Below are 14786 nucleotides of genomic sequence, written 5' to 3' on the forward strand. Positions count from 1 at the left end.
TTTTTTTTTTTTTTTTTTTTTTTTTTTTTTTTTAAATTGGTGGGGGGCAGATGCCACTTCCAGGTTCTGGGGCAAAACTATTGGAACTTCAGCTGTGAAAGATGTCTTTTGGTTTTAGGCTTTTTCAGCCCCCTCCTGCTAGTGTGAAATGAAAATAACATCTTTAGAAAGCCTCTTCCAGCCAAATATCTCATGCAGTTTTGCAATTCAAAGGTTTGGATGATTCAGATAAGACTATGTAACTTTTTGCTCTCTTTTGTTTTTGTCTGGAGACACCACCATGCAATGTATTGGTAGATTATCCAGCAGCTACAGAATAGCATAAAAGACAAATAAGTTTTGTTAAATTATGTTTTTTTGGGGACAACCCACTTTGCCTGAGAAGCATTAAGACCCTTCTTTTGATCATTTGTTATTGTCAGGTCAAATGGCAGCAGGCAGTGCTGTTACACGTCCTAGTTTTCTCAGCATGCAAGCCAAGATTTTAGTCCTAGAAATACCTTTTTGATGTGAATTTTGTGAAAATTGGTACAGGTAGAAAACAGTTTTCTGTCCACTGGAGTCCCTGGTCTGTGTAGAGCTGCTTGGTAACAAGACAGACAAACCTCTGTAAAATGGGATTCCTAGTGAGATCATTTAGGACAGTCGCATATACATAAAGAAATCAGGACACACTTAGAGCATGTCCAACATCTGCCAGAAGTAACTTCAAAGGGCTTCAGTGCCATTCAATAGTGGGAAGAAAAAGTATACAGTACAGTTTGTAAGGTTAGAAGAAAAGGTAAATTTGCATAATCATAGTCTTGTGGAGGACCTGGATGAAGTTTAACGATATGGGATGTACTTATATAGGTGTTTTCCATACAATGTACACCAGACCACAACAACAACAACAACAACAACAACAACAGCAACAACAACAAACTAGGAAATACTACAAGGAAAGATCTGGAAAAAAGAAAAAAGGATTTTGCTACTTTTATCAGAATTTGTAATAATGTATTTTCTTCTTTTAAATGTTCTTCTTTTATTAAAAAAGTAAAAAAGTAAACATTCAGCAGTATCACTGGATATTTATCTATTTTTGGAAGTTATTAGTTAAAGAAAGACAAAGAACAGTGAGAGACAAAGCATTTCAAGAGAAAAAAAAAATAATTTATTGAAAAAGAACAGGCAATGCTGGAAAGTATTCCTCCACCTGCAATACAGAACCACTAGCATTGACTTTACTGAAGTGAAAGGGTAGTGAGGGGCAGGAAATCAGTATTGCTAGACTCAGTAAGCCCTGACGTTCACACTAAATGCCTGCTCCCTGCGACATGTTATTGCACCTGTTCGTCAGAAAGATAAATGCAGACCTGGAAATACAAACTGATTCATCCTTTATTGCACCATGATTCATTCATTGACAGGGACGGGAGAGGAAGTTGGGAATCTTAGTTGCTAGTTGCCTGTTCTTGCTAAACTAATATAGTCTTTTTTTGACAGTATATGCCTAGATCTTTTCCTATTGAAGCCAAAGAATATTTTGAATTTGACGGAAATCGGAGTCAGGTCTGCAATTTCATCTGTGATTTACTGAAACCTTTCTTTCACTCAATATCTGTGCCAAATAAATGTTTCTTCAAAATCTGTCCATTCCCAAATAAAATGACTTGGTCATGGGAGAGATTTTAGTTCTCCTTAGAAAGTACAGAACAGCTTGTCTTGAGAACCCACCAAATTTGCAGTGCTATGGTTTGACTTTCTAAGTATGTCATCATCAGCCTGTGAAACAACATATAAAGAAAATAAAATTAATGTTCTTCACCTAATATACTGTGTTAATGGTTGTTACTTAGTTCACTACCACTATGCTTTAAAAATAAAATGGATTTCATTTACTCACTACAGTACCTAGCAGAAAGTACACTAAAATTATTTCCCCCTTAAAAGAACACACTGTAAAGGCCCATTAAAATATAATTACTGCCAAAAAGGCATTTTACATTTCCTTGAGATAAGCTGCAGTAGTGTAGTTTGAAATTCGAGTTCCATTGATTCAGGATTAGAGCAGCACGTTTAGATAATAAGCAGAAGGATCTCAGATAACAGCCTGAGAGAACCATCGGACTATAGTGTTTAGCCTGAGAAAGTGTGTTTATCTGAAGGGCTCTTGGGACTAATATGGTTCCTCTTCAAAGCTTGAAGCAGGGGGCAAAAATCATAGTCCTGGAGGTTGGCAGGATAAACATGTCCTGTGATTTGCTAGCAATTTGAGAGATGGATTTCACTACAGAGCGCACTGTTGTTGTCAGGTTGAAAAGTGTCTGCCTGGAAATGAATTCATGTGCACACAGCTCCAGACAAAGGGAAAGCTCCCTGAAATGGCATGCCATCACATTTTGAGGGCAATTTTTCAATTCTCTGACTCACACCTGGAAAATATACTGGTGCACTAAGTTTATCATAAAAAGCTCACGTTTTAACAAGCAAAAATTGGTGCAATAATCTTGCAATGTACTGTCTCACTGACAGGTGCAGAAACCTATTTTTCTGCATATTTGCCTGCTACGTGTCTGAAAACAAGTTTGCCTTTTCTACATAGGGTCATCTCAGATTGTTTTTCGGTGAAGGGAATGCTGTCTGATGATCTTTTAACGTTCGGTGTGAGGTCTAAATGGGGAGGTTGGGTAATGTGTCATCAGGAGGAAAGCTGTGGCAAGAATAAAAGCTCCTGTGTCAGTCAACAGTTTATAAATACAGCAGGAGAGAGAACTGCAGTGTATGCTCCTTGAGGAGGAATTCAAACCGGGCTCCAGAAGTAGCAATATATTTTTAAGTTAGAAGAGAGAGTGGGAAAGCGTAAATGAGTGAACAGAAGGTTTCTATAACTCTGTGCGGAGGCTTTTTGTGCACGGTTGGAGCAGTTGGGGGTTGTCAGTCTCTGAGAATAATTGTGAGAATAACTGAACACAGAATAAAGGACTTGAGGTCTGAATGTCCTTTCGTTTGCACCTACAAGTTTCCTGGAAGTCAAAGAGTTTACACCAGTTTAAATCAAATACAAGTAAATGCAGATGAGGTTTATGACACATTGGATAAGAAAAGGGAAACCCCAGAACTGCCTCCTCCCAAAACCTCGCCCAACCTTAAGGGACAGAGAGAGGTACATGGGTGAATTTCAAGGGAGAGTTGTTCAAAATATGTCCCATGAACATGGTTGAACAAGGAAGCTCAAGCTATCTTTACAGCTAATAATTTGCATTTGTAGATTTCCATTAAGGTTTTGTTATTTATTCTACATGTCAAATTGTAGCTAGCCTAGAGTGTTAAAAGCTAACTAAATAAAATTCCTCCTAAAGCTCAATCTCATATCTACTCTCTGTTTTCATTTCCTTTTTGGTTTTGTTTTAATTGAAATGTAGACGCAAAAAAGAAAACTTTTGGTTTAAGAAGAGAACTTCTAGTTAAAGAAGAGCCAAAGGCATCATTGATAGCTTCTTCTAGCAGCAAATGTGGGGCCAAGGATACAAGTCTTCTAGATTCAGCTGTGCCATTGAAAAAGAAAACCAACATCAACTTTTTGTTCCCTTCCTTCTCGCTGCATGCCAAGATTTTGAGCCTTATGGTAGGAACTGCTCAAGTAAGTGCTGTTTATGACAATTCGGCTACAAGCAGCTACATCAGCAATACCTGCTCTTGAAACCCTCTGAGGTAAATGTAACCTTATTCTGTCTGAAGTTGATTGTGGTAAGCAAAGACAGGCTACCCCGCTGGCAGATGTAGCGGGTGGTGAAAAGCAGGGGTAGTGAGTTCAGTGAAGCATAACTACTTACACTGGCCCTACGTACATTAAGAATGTGCCTCTTACTGTATCTTCAGTGGAAAAATTATATTGGAAGAGCATTAGAGGACAATTGATGATGTAGAAAATATGTATCCAGAGCTCAAGGAACATCAATCTGCTTCCTGAGAGGATCAGTCTGTCGTATTTAATGGTGTCTATGTATACGCATGAGAAGAGGAAGACCAATAACTAGATGAGCAATACTAATAGTTTATTCATGTTTCTGGTTTTCACTTTGTTTCAATGTTTTTTAACTTCAGAAAGTTGAGAACCAGAACTGTATTTCTGAAGCACCATCTACGTTTTTTTTCCTCCAAACTGTACCTATCAGTTAGCACCATCTACGTTTTTTGTGCTCCAAACTGTACCTATCAGTTAAAATATTTTTTATCCAGTTTCAGGTATGAAATCAGATGTTGATTTTTAACTCCGGACTTGACAATAAAGAACTATATTAATTATTAATAAATCACAATATTTGGTCAGTGTTGAAGTGTTCAATTCTGCATAGGTACAGCAGGGAAAAGAGAAGCATATTTGGTGAAACATATTCTGCAGAACAACAAAATACATTAACTTCAGTCAGTTTTTTGTATTGACTTCTTGTGTTTCCCAGATAGGGAAGAATTACAATTTTAGCTCCTTGATCTTCTGAAGTGATTAAAGTCATGATTCAAAGTTGATGATGAAGTATTTATGACTGTGAGGACACCAGGGAGAAATGAGATTTCCACAACATGATTTCGAAGCTGTTACACCATCTCTGCTTTAACATGAAACCCGGCGAGGTACCGTCAGAGCACACCACCATCAGCATAACCGGGCGCTTTGGATTTTTCACCAAAGTCACAGCAGGGTTTCAGTTTGAACTTCAGTGAGAGTAACATTAAGCCCTCTGTGAGGAAAGAGGCTATTTTAGCTGTTGACTTCAATGGAGTTGGATTAGGTCTTGATTTATTCTGGAGATGTGTAGTGTAGACAGAGAGGCAACAAATTCAAAGACATCTGCAAAGACAAGCAGCTAAATCCAGGATACTTAGAATGGACAGTTTCTGAAAAATAGGGGCCTAGGAAAGCGGGAAGAGCTTCCTAGCATAGATACACTGAGACATGTTTCAGTGACAGTCTCCGCTGTAAGAACAGGGAAATTTAAAGCAGAGGTTTTCTCGTATCAATTCAACTTGGATCATGAGGTAGAATAGATAACGCCCAAGCTGTACAATGTCCTGGGCTGATGTATCTGCAGAGTGGGGTGCTACTGCCACAGGTCTCTGCTTGCTCCAAAATCTCTGCACCACATTTCATTACGTGGTCACTACATGTCGTGGGCCTCCAATATTATGGATATTTTGGTCCCTTTTTGAAACAAAACTTAAAACTCTCCAGCCTTTCTCTGTTATTGTTCTCACCAGCTTTCACTGTTTGCATTATTCTGACTTCTTTTCTTACCTTACAACTGTCAGTTCTGTTAAAATTCATAATATTGGCAATAAATCCCCCCCTCCAATTAAAAATGAGGTTTTGTTCTAGTTTTTTATATGATCAAAAATCAAAAATCATGTAAAAAAGGTACAGTTTTGTGGGGAATTTTTCCTGAAAAGTGAACATGACTGACAACAGATGAGCTTTGTTTAAATTGGAAAACATAATATTTTCAGCTACTTAAAAGGCCAGTGCATAGGGATATTTTTTCCTTTTTCCTGAAATTCTCATTAAAAGAAAAAAAAAACAACAGAAAAAAATAGAGGCTTTGATTTTGATGGGGGCTTAGGAAGAGAAGGAAACTCTCAATATCTGATTCTATCATTTTTTTATCAACAACACAAACTTTTATGTTTCTAGTAACAAAAACAAATGGAAAAAATCAAAGTAGAAGAAATTATTTCTCTTGGTTTTTACAGCATATTACTCCCCAGCTCAAAATAAAAGCACACCATACATTTTTGTTTCATTAACCATCCATTCTTTGCTTTGATTTTAAGCTGCTTTATTTCCTTTGTATGAATAATATTTGCACTACTGATGCAAATTTAGGAACAGGTAGCCCATCTTCTCTGCACAGGTCTGTAAGCAGGAGCACGATGCGAGGAGCTCTGTACCTACTGTACCCTCATCTGTGGTTTGCAGAGTTTAAATCCTGCACTCTCTCAGAGTCTCCACAACCAATTAGGAACACACCTATGAAGATGAAGAAATCCTGTATAGCACTTGGCTCCTCTTTCCATTAGCAAAAAGCTGGACACGTAAACTCTGATTCATCATTTCTCTTCAGCTCTGGGTAAGAAAGTATTTTAGTTTTTAGCATTTTAAACCTACAAAATAGGACTAAAGGGAATTTAGGAGTAGAATGAAGTAGATGTAGACAGTGAACTATATTAAAGGATAACACAGGAGGTCCCTAACACATAAAGCCTTACAAGACTAAACAGCTGGAGATATAATTTCCCTAATGACTGTGTGCTAATGACGATATAAGGCTGAAGTGACTAGTCTCAGACTTCCTGAGTGAGCAAAGATGTTGCTTCCTCGTCTTCAACAGAAGTACAGATATTTTCAGACATACTGAGTAACAACTATGATGTTCCTTCTTTCCCCCAACCAAATAATTGCGGAAGCTATGCTGGGACTAGTATGCATAAGAAACTTCTTGGGCCTGTTACAATAATATATTCAGGGTAAATTAAATTGACAGCTTTGGAGACATGCCTTGAAATTTAGCTTAAATTTTCTGGAGAATCAAACACTTTCACAGGGGACTCAGCAGCAAGTCACTGGTTAACTGCTGAGACTGTATAATTTTGGGTCAAAGAAGAATAATTCAGGGCATCTTTTGATTCCTGAAACTGGGTTGAGTTCACTTTGAAATTGGCCTATATTTCATTCACATGTAAAACTCGCGCCACAATCCCCCTGAACTACATTCGACTCATGTGACTTGATGCTGTTCTAATTCCTGGCAGCAGGCTGCATTTCCCACCATTTGCAGTGCCCAGCTAAGGTGCATTCAGACATTTGGGAAACTGGGGTCAAGGTTCCCAGGCTTACACTCCCTAAACCTTTTGTTTGTTTGTTTGTTTGAAGGATCTGCTGTCCTTGTTGACTGACTCATTCCTGTACAAGGCGCACACACACTATGGAAACTCATGAAACTATCAAAGCCTTCAGACAGAACCTGACGCATACCTCAGGAAACGATCGACCAGCTGCAACATTTTGATTAAACAATAAAAATGTTTTGAGATGGAAAGGGGATGAACGGAGTCAGGTAGAAGGACGTCTTGCATTTAACTTCTTCTTTTGCCTTACTGTATGTGAAACTGAATTCCCTGACTGATGCTCACACATGTATGTACTCATTATATGTACGCTGTGTGTTACTTTTGGCATTAAGATCTTTTCCTTACGGGTGAGCATTTGAAGTTTAAACATAATGTGGGGAGAAGAATAGTAACAAAATATTTGATCTACAAGTAGACCAGAAGATTCCTGTAATATATAGAAAAGCAGGAATGATAAACACATAAGACAAACCAACAGCAGCATTTATTCATTCCATGATTGTGATAGATGCTTCTGCATACAAGAGAAAAAGAAGCGAACAGCTTTTTATCTTCTACTCGATTAAATTTGTCTGTCTTTTCTGGGCAGATTTTGAAGTTATACTATACCACTGCAGCACTCCTTTAATCTTCTCCTTTGTTAATTCCTCAATGTTTTTCTGCCACTGCTCCCTTTATGTTTGAATAGGGAAGCTTGTTTCTAGCTCTGTGACCCATATATCTGAGGTTAAAATCTTTGGTTTTATCTCTGATTGAATAGTTCACATTGGGAAACTACTTACCTGTCCAGCAGTGTCTAGAATGTCCAAATAGGCTGGTTCGTCATCAATTCGGACTTGAGTTTTATAGGCATCCTCTGAAAAACACAGTGCAGTAGAACTAAGCATAGGAGTGGCTCAGAGAATGGAAAATGAAATAGCTTTGCTAGTTTGGAGTAGGCTTTTCAAAACCTCTCCAGTCTGACCTAACTTTTCTTTCTTTCAAGTCAAAAAGACACTTTCTGAAATCCTGCCATCACTGCAAAGTATTAGCAAAAGGGACTGATCTAGTCTTTTCTATTACATTACCTCAAAATATTAAAGAAGTAAATTTGCCTCTCTTCAAAAGGAAAGCACAGACCATAGGTGGTGTTTAAGTCACAAAGCTTCGGAGGTGTTGTGCTGGTGCTGTGCAGCAGAGTGGTTTTTATTTACCACCATCACACTTCCACAGAGCTTTTCCAGCAAATAGTTTCAAGCTAAAGATTGTCTAAATTACTGGGATAGTCTCCCTGTGGCTGAAGGGGGCTTCTGGCTCAGGTATGCCAGAGCAATTAATTAGACCTCTGTATACCTCTGGAGAGGATGCAAATGGATTTTTTAAAATAAATTCTGTAATGAGCGTCCCCACACTCATCATGGCTGGGGGTGGAGGGGGGAAAACCTGTGCTTGGTGGACATGATTTGTGTCAAGCTAAATCTGGAAAGAGAAAAACAAAAAAGGTGAACTGCTATTTGCATAAACGGTTTTCCTCACATTTAAATTTTGTTCTCCTCTCAACATTTGCATTTCCTTCCTAAGGTTAAATAGAGCTTAGATACCAGGCCACGTTTGTACTTGAAATAGTCTTGGAAAATATCTGTGTTGTTTAATTAAACAATAATGCATAGCAGCCTGAGTGGTTTTGGTGACTGATGTTCTGCTTTGGCTGTGCATTGAGGTGTGAAGACAAGACAAGTGCATCTAATGCATCTGAGAAGTGTCATTAATCATCATGAGCATATGGCTGGCCCTGTACAAAGACTCAATCCTGCAAGCCCTGGTTGCCAGAGACCCTCAGGACTAGGCTCTCAATGTTTATTGAGATACTATTGGGATTATAATATGAGATTATATTGCAGGTAGCTGGAATTCTCAGGACAGTCCAATCTGTACCCTTTATATCTTGCATCATATGACACTTTATAAAAGCAGGTAAAAACCTGGTTTCCACCTGCACAAAGGAAACACTAAAGCATTCAGATATGAAGGATTCTGTATGGCCTTAGCTCAGCCCAGTCCTGTGCAGTCAGTGGCAGGCTATCTTTAATAACATAATCACATCCAGTAATTTCCATGACTCTCCTGCTTCTTTTAGGCCTCAGTTCAGCAAATTACTTAGGCACATGCCTTGCTTTAAACAAATACCTAATCCCATTGATATTAGGAGGACCCAGAGGCTTAGGTAACTGTATAATACATTGCCCTGCTAGGAAAGCCAGAGCACTCCAACCAGCATATGTTTCAGTCAACAGATCTCTTTCTAGAGATTGCTGAATAAGAAACTCTGTGCTAAAGATGGACCATATAGAGTGAAATAGGCTATTTACAGTTCAGGTAATCTATTGTGGCACGACAATGATGTGTGCAGTAGAATTTATATCCTTTAACTAAAATTTAAAAACAAAGTATGAAAACACGTAAAATTAAATATGGTGTTTCCTTTATATAGATTCTATTAATACTCTAAAGTATTATTAATATATTGCCATGCAGGTGGGTGCCCATTTGCATTACATTCATGAATACGTAATTAACATATGACTTGCATAAATTTAGCTTGCACTCTTGGCTCCGCAGCTGGATACTCTGAAGCCAATATTCTGTGGTCCTATTTCTCTCTTCACTTAGACCAAGTGTTAATTAATCTGAGTGTTAATACAGTAGCTTTAAAACAGTTAATGCAGAGAAACATTTGGATACTTAAATTCAGCTTGGATAAAAATGAAGCTGGAATCTAGATAAATCCTGTCATACTTGCTAAGGAAATGAATTAAGAGTTCAGAGTTATTAACTAAAAGACCCACTGGCTTCTGAATATGTCATAGCTTTCAGTAAGTAAATGTAAGATATCTACGTCTAATCCCTGAGCTACTCCAGGTGTTCCCCGATATCATGCCACTGTAATCAGTAAACTTTCAACTGTTAAAAGCTGAAGCGAGGTTATGTTTATAACTCTTTTACTTTGCAAAGATAAGACAGAACGTACAACCCCATTGTGTTATTTTCATTTGTTTTCTCAAACTACTGACCTTAAAACACTTCACAAAGATGTGCCAGTGTGAAACCGTCCTGGTTTCATTCTTAATATATGCTAACGTCTTCTGTTGGTGGTAGTGAAACATATTTTGTTGAGCATTGACCAAGCACATGAATCTAAATGGTTTTCTAGGCAATTGTATTTGGAACGTGCCGTTTACTTGTAGGATTTGCCTTTGCCCCAAGAAATGTGGAGATGAAACAGGAGGGAGATATGACTTTCCTTTGTAATATTCTCTCTCTGCATACGTGCAAAAAGCAGGTTAGTACAGATAATTTAGAAAAGCTTAAAAATATCCTCAGCCGGGGTGTGATAAGCAGCGGTATTCTCAACCTGTATTTGTATGGAAAATAGATGGGAGATTTAACACCTACTTTTCTTATGGCACTCATTTAAGAGGAAGTCCTAAAGCCCACACTTATCAAGGGAATTGCTATCTTGAGCTGACACCCTCATACCAGAGATCAGATCAGAGCACACACTTACGACATATCAGCTTCTCAATGCTCAAGCACAACCAGTCTTTTGAGGGGCACTATCTTTCTCTTTACTCTGTGTTCACTGATCTCCTGGGCTACTAAGAGAATGAATTTTTCCAGTGCAGGAGGTAGAAGGAAGATGCATAACTTGAAAACCATGTTTCCCATCTCATGTCGTATAGACCAAAAAGACAAACTAAGAGTGGAAGAGCTGTACCATTTAGTTCTGGTCTATAATTAATACTTTTAAACGGGGATTTCATCTCAGGAGTAATAGAAATAGAGTTAAGTGAGGGATTACATAGACAAACATCTTTATTTTACTCTGTTGGACTACAGAGCAGAGGCATTAACCTGGAAAGAAACAACCTCCTAGAGATCGAGTTGGATATGTCTGTACGTTGGACCCAGTTAACATATTTTTTTGTTTTATTAGTAGCTATAATGTTAAGCAGAAATCCTGGTGCCTTCGCACACTTCCTAAAGGATTTCAGAAGGGACTACTATGTGGCTAGTCTTTTTAGTCCAGGCAACATAGTACACACTATGGTCACATTCAGGAAACAGAAACCCTGAGATCTGAGAGGAACATGCTGTTTACATGTGGATGGAGAAGAACAGAAGTGAAGATGTTCCACTGAAATAGCATCTGAGTGTACATAAAACAAAGCAGGAAAGTATTCATCAGGAGCACTAGAAAACTCAGTGTCTAATCTCCTCTCTTTAAAAAATATTCACATTATTACAAATGCTGTCTGGTATATTTACACTATTTACAATGTTTGAGTACATTACATTTTCTTTCACCTAATTAATTTATAATACTAATATAATGCTCCCTTTAAAGTTAATTGGGAGCTGCTAAGCCATGTGTATCTGGATTTTACATCCTACAGCTCTAAGGACTAATATTTAAAAAAAGGCCAAACTCCAGCTGCCATTTCAGTAAAGCATTAAGATAAGGTACAAAAAAGAGACAAGAATAATAATCAGACATCAGACAATAAATCAGACAATAACTATATTTCTTATATTAAGTTCAGTATTAGTCTTTTTCTGTGAGGCTAACTGTAAGGTCTCGGCTTTTGGTTTAGGTAAAATGCAGCAGAAAGATAGGGTATTATAAGAAAGAATTGTGGATGGAGTTTGTTGATATTGCTGTGAGATATAACCATGATTCAAACAGAGACTGCAAGAATGAGCATTTTGTAGGTACCAAAGAGAAAAATTAAGTAAAGCTCCTGCATCCTTACAATCTGTATAAACGTGAATATATGAATATATGAACTGGATAGTTAAAATATCTGGTAAAACTTAATTTTTAAAGAGAATTGTTCATAGGTAAAAATTTCAGCTTAAAAAATTATACTACTTGGCTTGAATTATTACTGACTATTTACTGTTTTCCAGGGTGGGAAAAAAACAAATAGAGCTCCAACTGTTTTCTAAATGGCACCTATTCTTTTTTTTATTATTAATTCTTTCCTCCTTTACTGAATATCTCATTTAAACCAAGAAAAAATATTTTTTCAAAAGGCACTTTTTAACTTTTTTTTCTTAATTGTTTGATTGGCCTTTGCAGTATTATGAAAGAAAAGAAAAAAATTCTTCCTTAAGCCTTTTGTCATCTGGCTTCTTTTTGTAAAATGAATGCATCCTCTTTTTTCAGCTTTCCTTTTTTATAGGACATCATTCTGGAGACAGAAGTACAATAATTAATACAAGGCTGTGTTGTGATCAGTTATCTTAGCACTGGAGAAGCTAGATTCATAAAAAATATATCAAAGCACTTTTTCAGCTATGAGCAGGTAACTGCTTCATGACAAATAGATTTGGATGGTGTACAGTTTAAAGGGGAGTTGGAATGGGCTTTTCATCTGTATTACAGACATGTTCCAGCCCCTGAAATATAGGTCAGCTGCTTCTTTCTTCCATTTGTTAATTCTGCTTATATTCTTTCTAAATAAATATTCGCTCTTCTTCTCTGTCTTATATACTGTCAACTGCAGTTAAAACCAATCAGATTCTCACATATATAGATGAGTCAAAAATATATTTTATTTGGCTAAGGAGGTGCCAAACCAGCAGGAGGTAGTCCAAGCGCAGTCAGCCACACCTGGAGTTCTGCTTCTTGTTGTTCTCCCTGTGTGCCAAAAAGACAGCAGGAGACCCAGCTCTTGGTGTGCTTAGATTATCTGCTACATACGCATTTTAATCCAGAGATGCTCCTGAATGTAGGATGATCATGAGCCTTTGGCTGGATGAGCCCTGTTTCTATTTATAACAAGGAATTTTTAAATAAAAAGAGAGTGGATGAACAGGGACGTAAACCACTGTACTAGCTACTACACATAAACTTCTATTTGAGATAAAAATATGCATGTCATAAGAATTGCCCATCAAAATACATTGGTCTTAAAATTTCCCTTAGCACATAATTATTTTCCTGGAGTATGAGTGTTTTATAATTTGGGTGAGCATTGCTATCAGCATTTTGCAGACAAGGACAGCAAGTCACAGGGGTTGCCTTCCTATGAGCTATGCACGCGTGATTAGCAATGAATGGCTTAGTATAGTAGAACTGGCAGATTTGATTGCCTTGTATTCTGTAAATACTCATGTAGATAGCAGTATCCTTTAAAATAAGGCAAGTAGGAAAATTAGTACTAGACTAGTAGCTAGGATACTTAAATATCCCATTTCCAGTTCTGCCTAGTGTTACATAATTCTAGCAATTAAGAATACTTCAGATTATCCTTCCCAGTGCTGCTGCTTTTTATTTCTCAGCATTGAACTGCGTTTGCCATTATGCTGTCATTCGTTTAGCTTTGTCAGGTCTTTGTCAGATCTTTCAGGTTTTCCTCAGTTTTGTGTTAACAGCACAAGTTGCCTGCTCCCGCCTATACAAGCGATGGTAACAGACAACATCGTTCTAGGCAGAATAATGGTTTGCCGAACAGAGAAAAAATGACCGCTGCCTTTCCAAATCCACAGATAGAAACTCTTTCTTCAGTAACCACACACTTCGAGCATCTCTGCTGTTTCTATGAAAGAGAAGCAGGTAAGCCATGCAGCATGTAATGCAGATAGTACCTCTCTGCTAGCCTTTTTCTTGTAAAAAGACTACCATGTAGGCCTTGAGAAAATTAAAATAATCTGAGAAAAAACAAAGCATTAGTCATGTTAAGTGCTTATCGTAAAAGGAATTCATACATTTATTCATTATACAGTTGCATGATGAGAAACACAGCACTTTCTATCTTTCAGTTTTCATTTTAGCATTCAAATTACCATAAACATATTTTCAGATAAGATATTAAACCAAGGTCTTGGCCACATATGTCTTCAGAAAAGATTCTGTAATGTTGTTTTCAAATGGCCTTGCTAAATTCAAATGCATATTACTGTTGTGCATTCCATCTCTCCTTATTAATTTCAATTGAAAATGCAATTCTTCGTTTCCTTTATTTAGCCTTTGTTCAGCATTATGACATGTCCTTAACTAACTACTGTGCTCTGTTTTAGAGGTTCCTGTATCTTCAGTGGCACATAAAAACAAATCCTTGAGTATTCCTCAGATAATTCATGAATATAATTCATGAATATAATATATAATAGGAGTACTTCTATTCTCTAAGTCTGAAAACAAAAGAGCAGAACAACTCATAACTTTTAGTTGATTTGACCCCCTGAAATAAGCGGTGCTAATATCTTCAGTGGAAAGCAGAAACAAAACTAGACTATGCCCAGATCCTCCAATAAACCTCTGTACTTAATCCTGCTACCATCAATGAAAAGTGGTGCCTAAATAAGTGGAGGGGGACAGGGCCTACATTACCTGTTGAGCATCCAGACTCGTTGCAGCATAATAAATATTTGAGTTTAGGCCCAGTAAGTCCCATGCAGTCTGACTATTTGTTATTAGTAGTTTTTAACTGAGCAATCTTTACTTTCATACTCTTGTCTCCCTCCTTTAACTTAGGCTCTGGCTGCCATTGACCGTACTCTCTCTGCGTCTGGTTACAATAATAAAACTAAAAGCTTCCTCAGCCTAATGGGTATTCTGTTTGGTTCTCGCCTCACCGCAGTGCTCTTCTTTTAATGCCATTATGTATCTGTCTTAAACCAGCTGCTCTCAAATTAAGTTTCTCTCTCTTGTTGGGCTGCCTAATGTTTCAGATCTGTGCTCTGCAGGGCAAGACTGATAACACACTGCTGCTGAAGGAGCCTGATTGATTTTCAGCTTTGGGTACTTACATGGCAGTTTTCTCGGTGACCTGAAATGCACTCAGTGCCTTCCAAATTGGGAAATGGGTTATCCATTGCACTTTCTGTCGTCTTCTTTTTTTTTTTTTTTTTCT

At 37.6% G+C, this 14786-nt stretch overlaps 1 protein-coding gene across 1 annotated transcript in view; it reads right to left on the reverse strand.

Annotated features, from left to right (window-relative positions):
- RIT2 (Ras like without CAAX 2) overlaps positions 1 to 14786 on the reverse strand; it is a 184290-nt gene that overhangs the window by 100948 nt on the left and 68556 nt on the right. Inside the window, exon 3 of the mRNA XM_009281181.1 lies at positions 7671 to 7744. Coding sequence (XP_009279456.1) covers positions 7671 to 7744 — 74 coding nt within the window. The remainder of the gene's footprint in view (positions 1 to 7670; positions 7745 to 14786) is intronic.

Source organism: Aptenodytes forsteri, unplaced genomic scaffold (assembly GCF_000699145.1).
Source record: "Aptenodytes forsteri isolate BGI_AS27 unplaced genomic scaffold, ASM69914v1 Scaffold36, whole genome shotgun sequence".
NCBI classification, from domain to species: Eukaryota; Metazoa; Chordata; class Aves; order Sphenisciformes; family Spheniscidae; genus Aptenodytes; species Aptenodytes forsteri.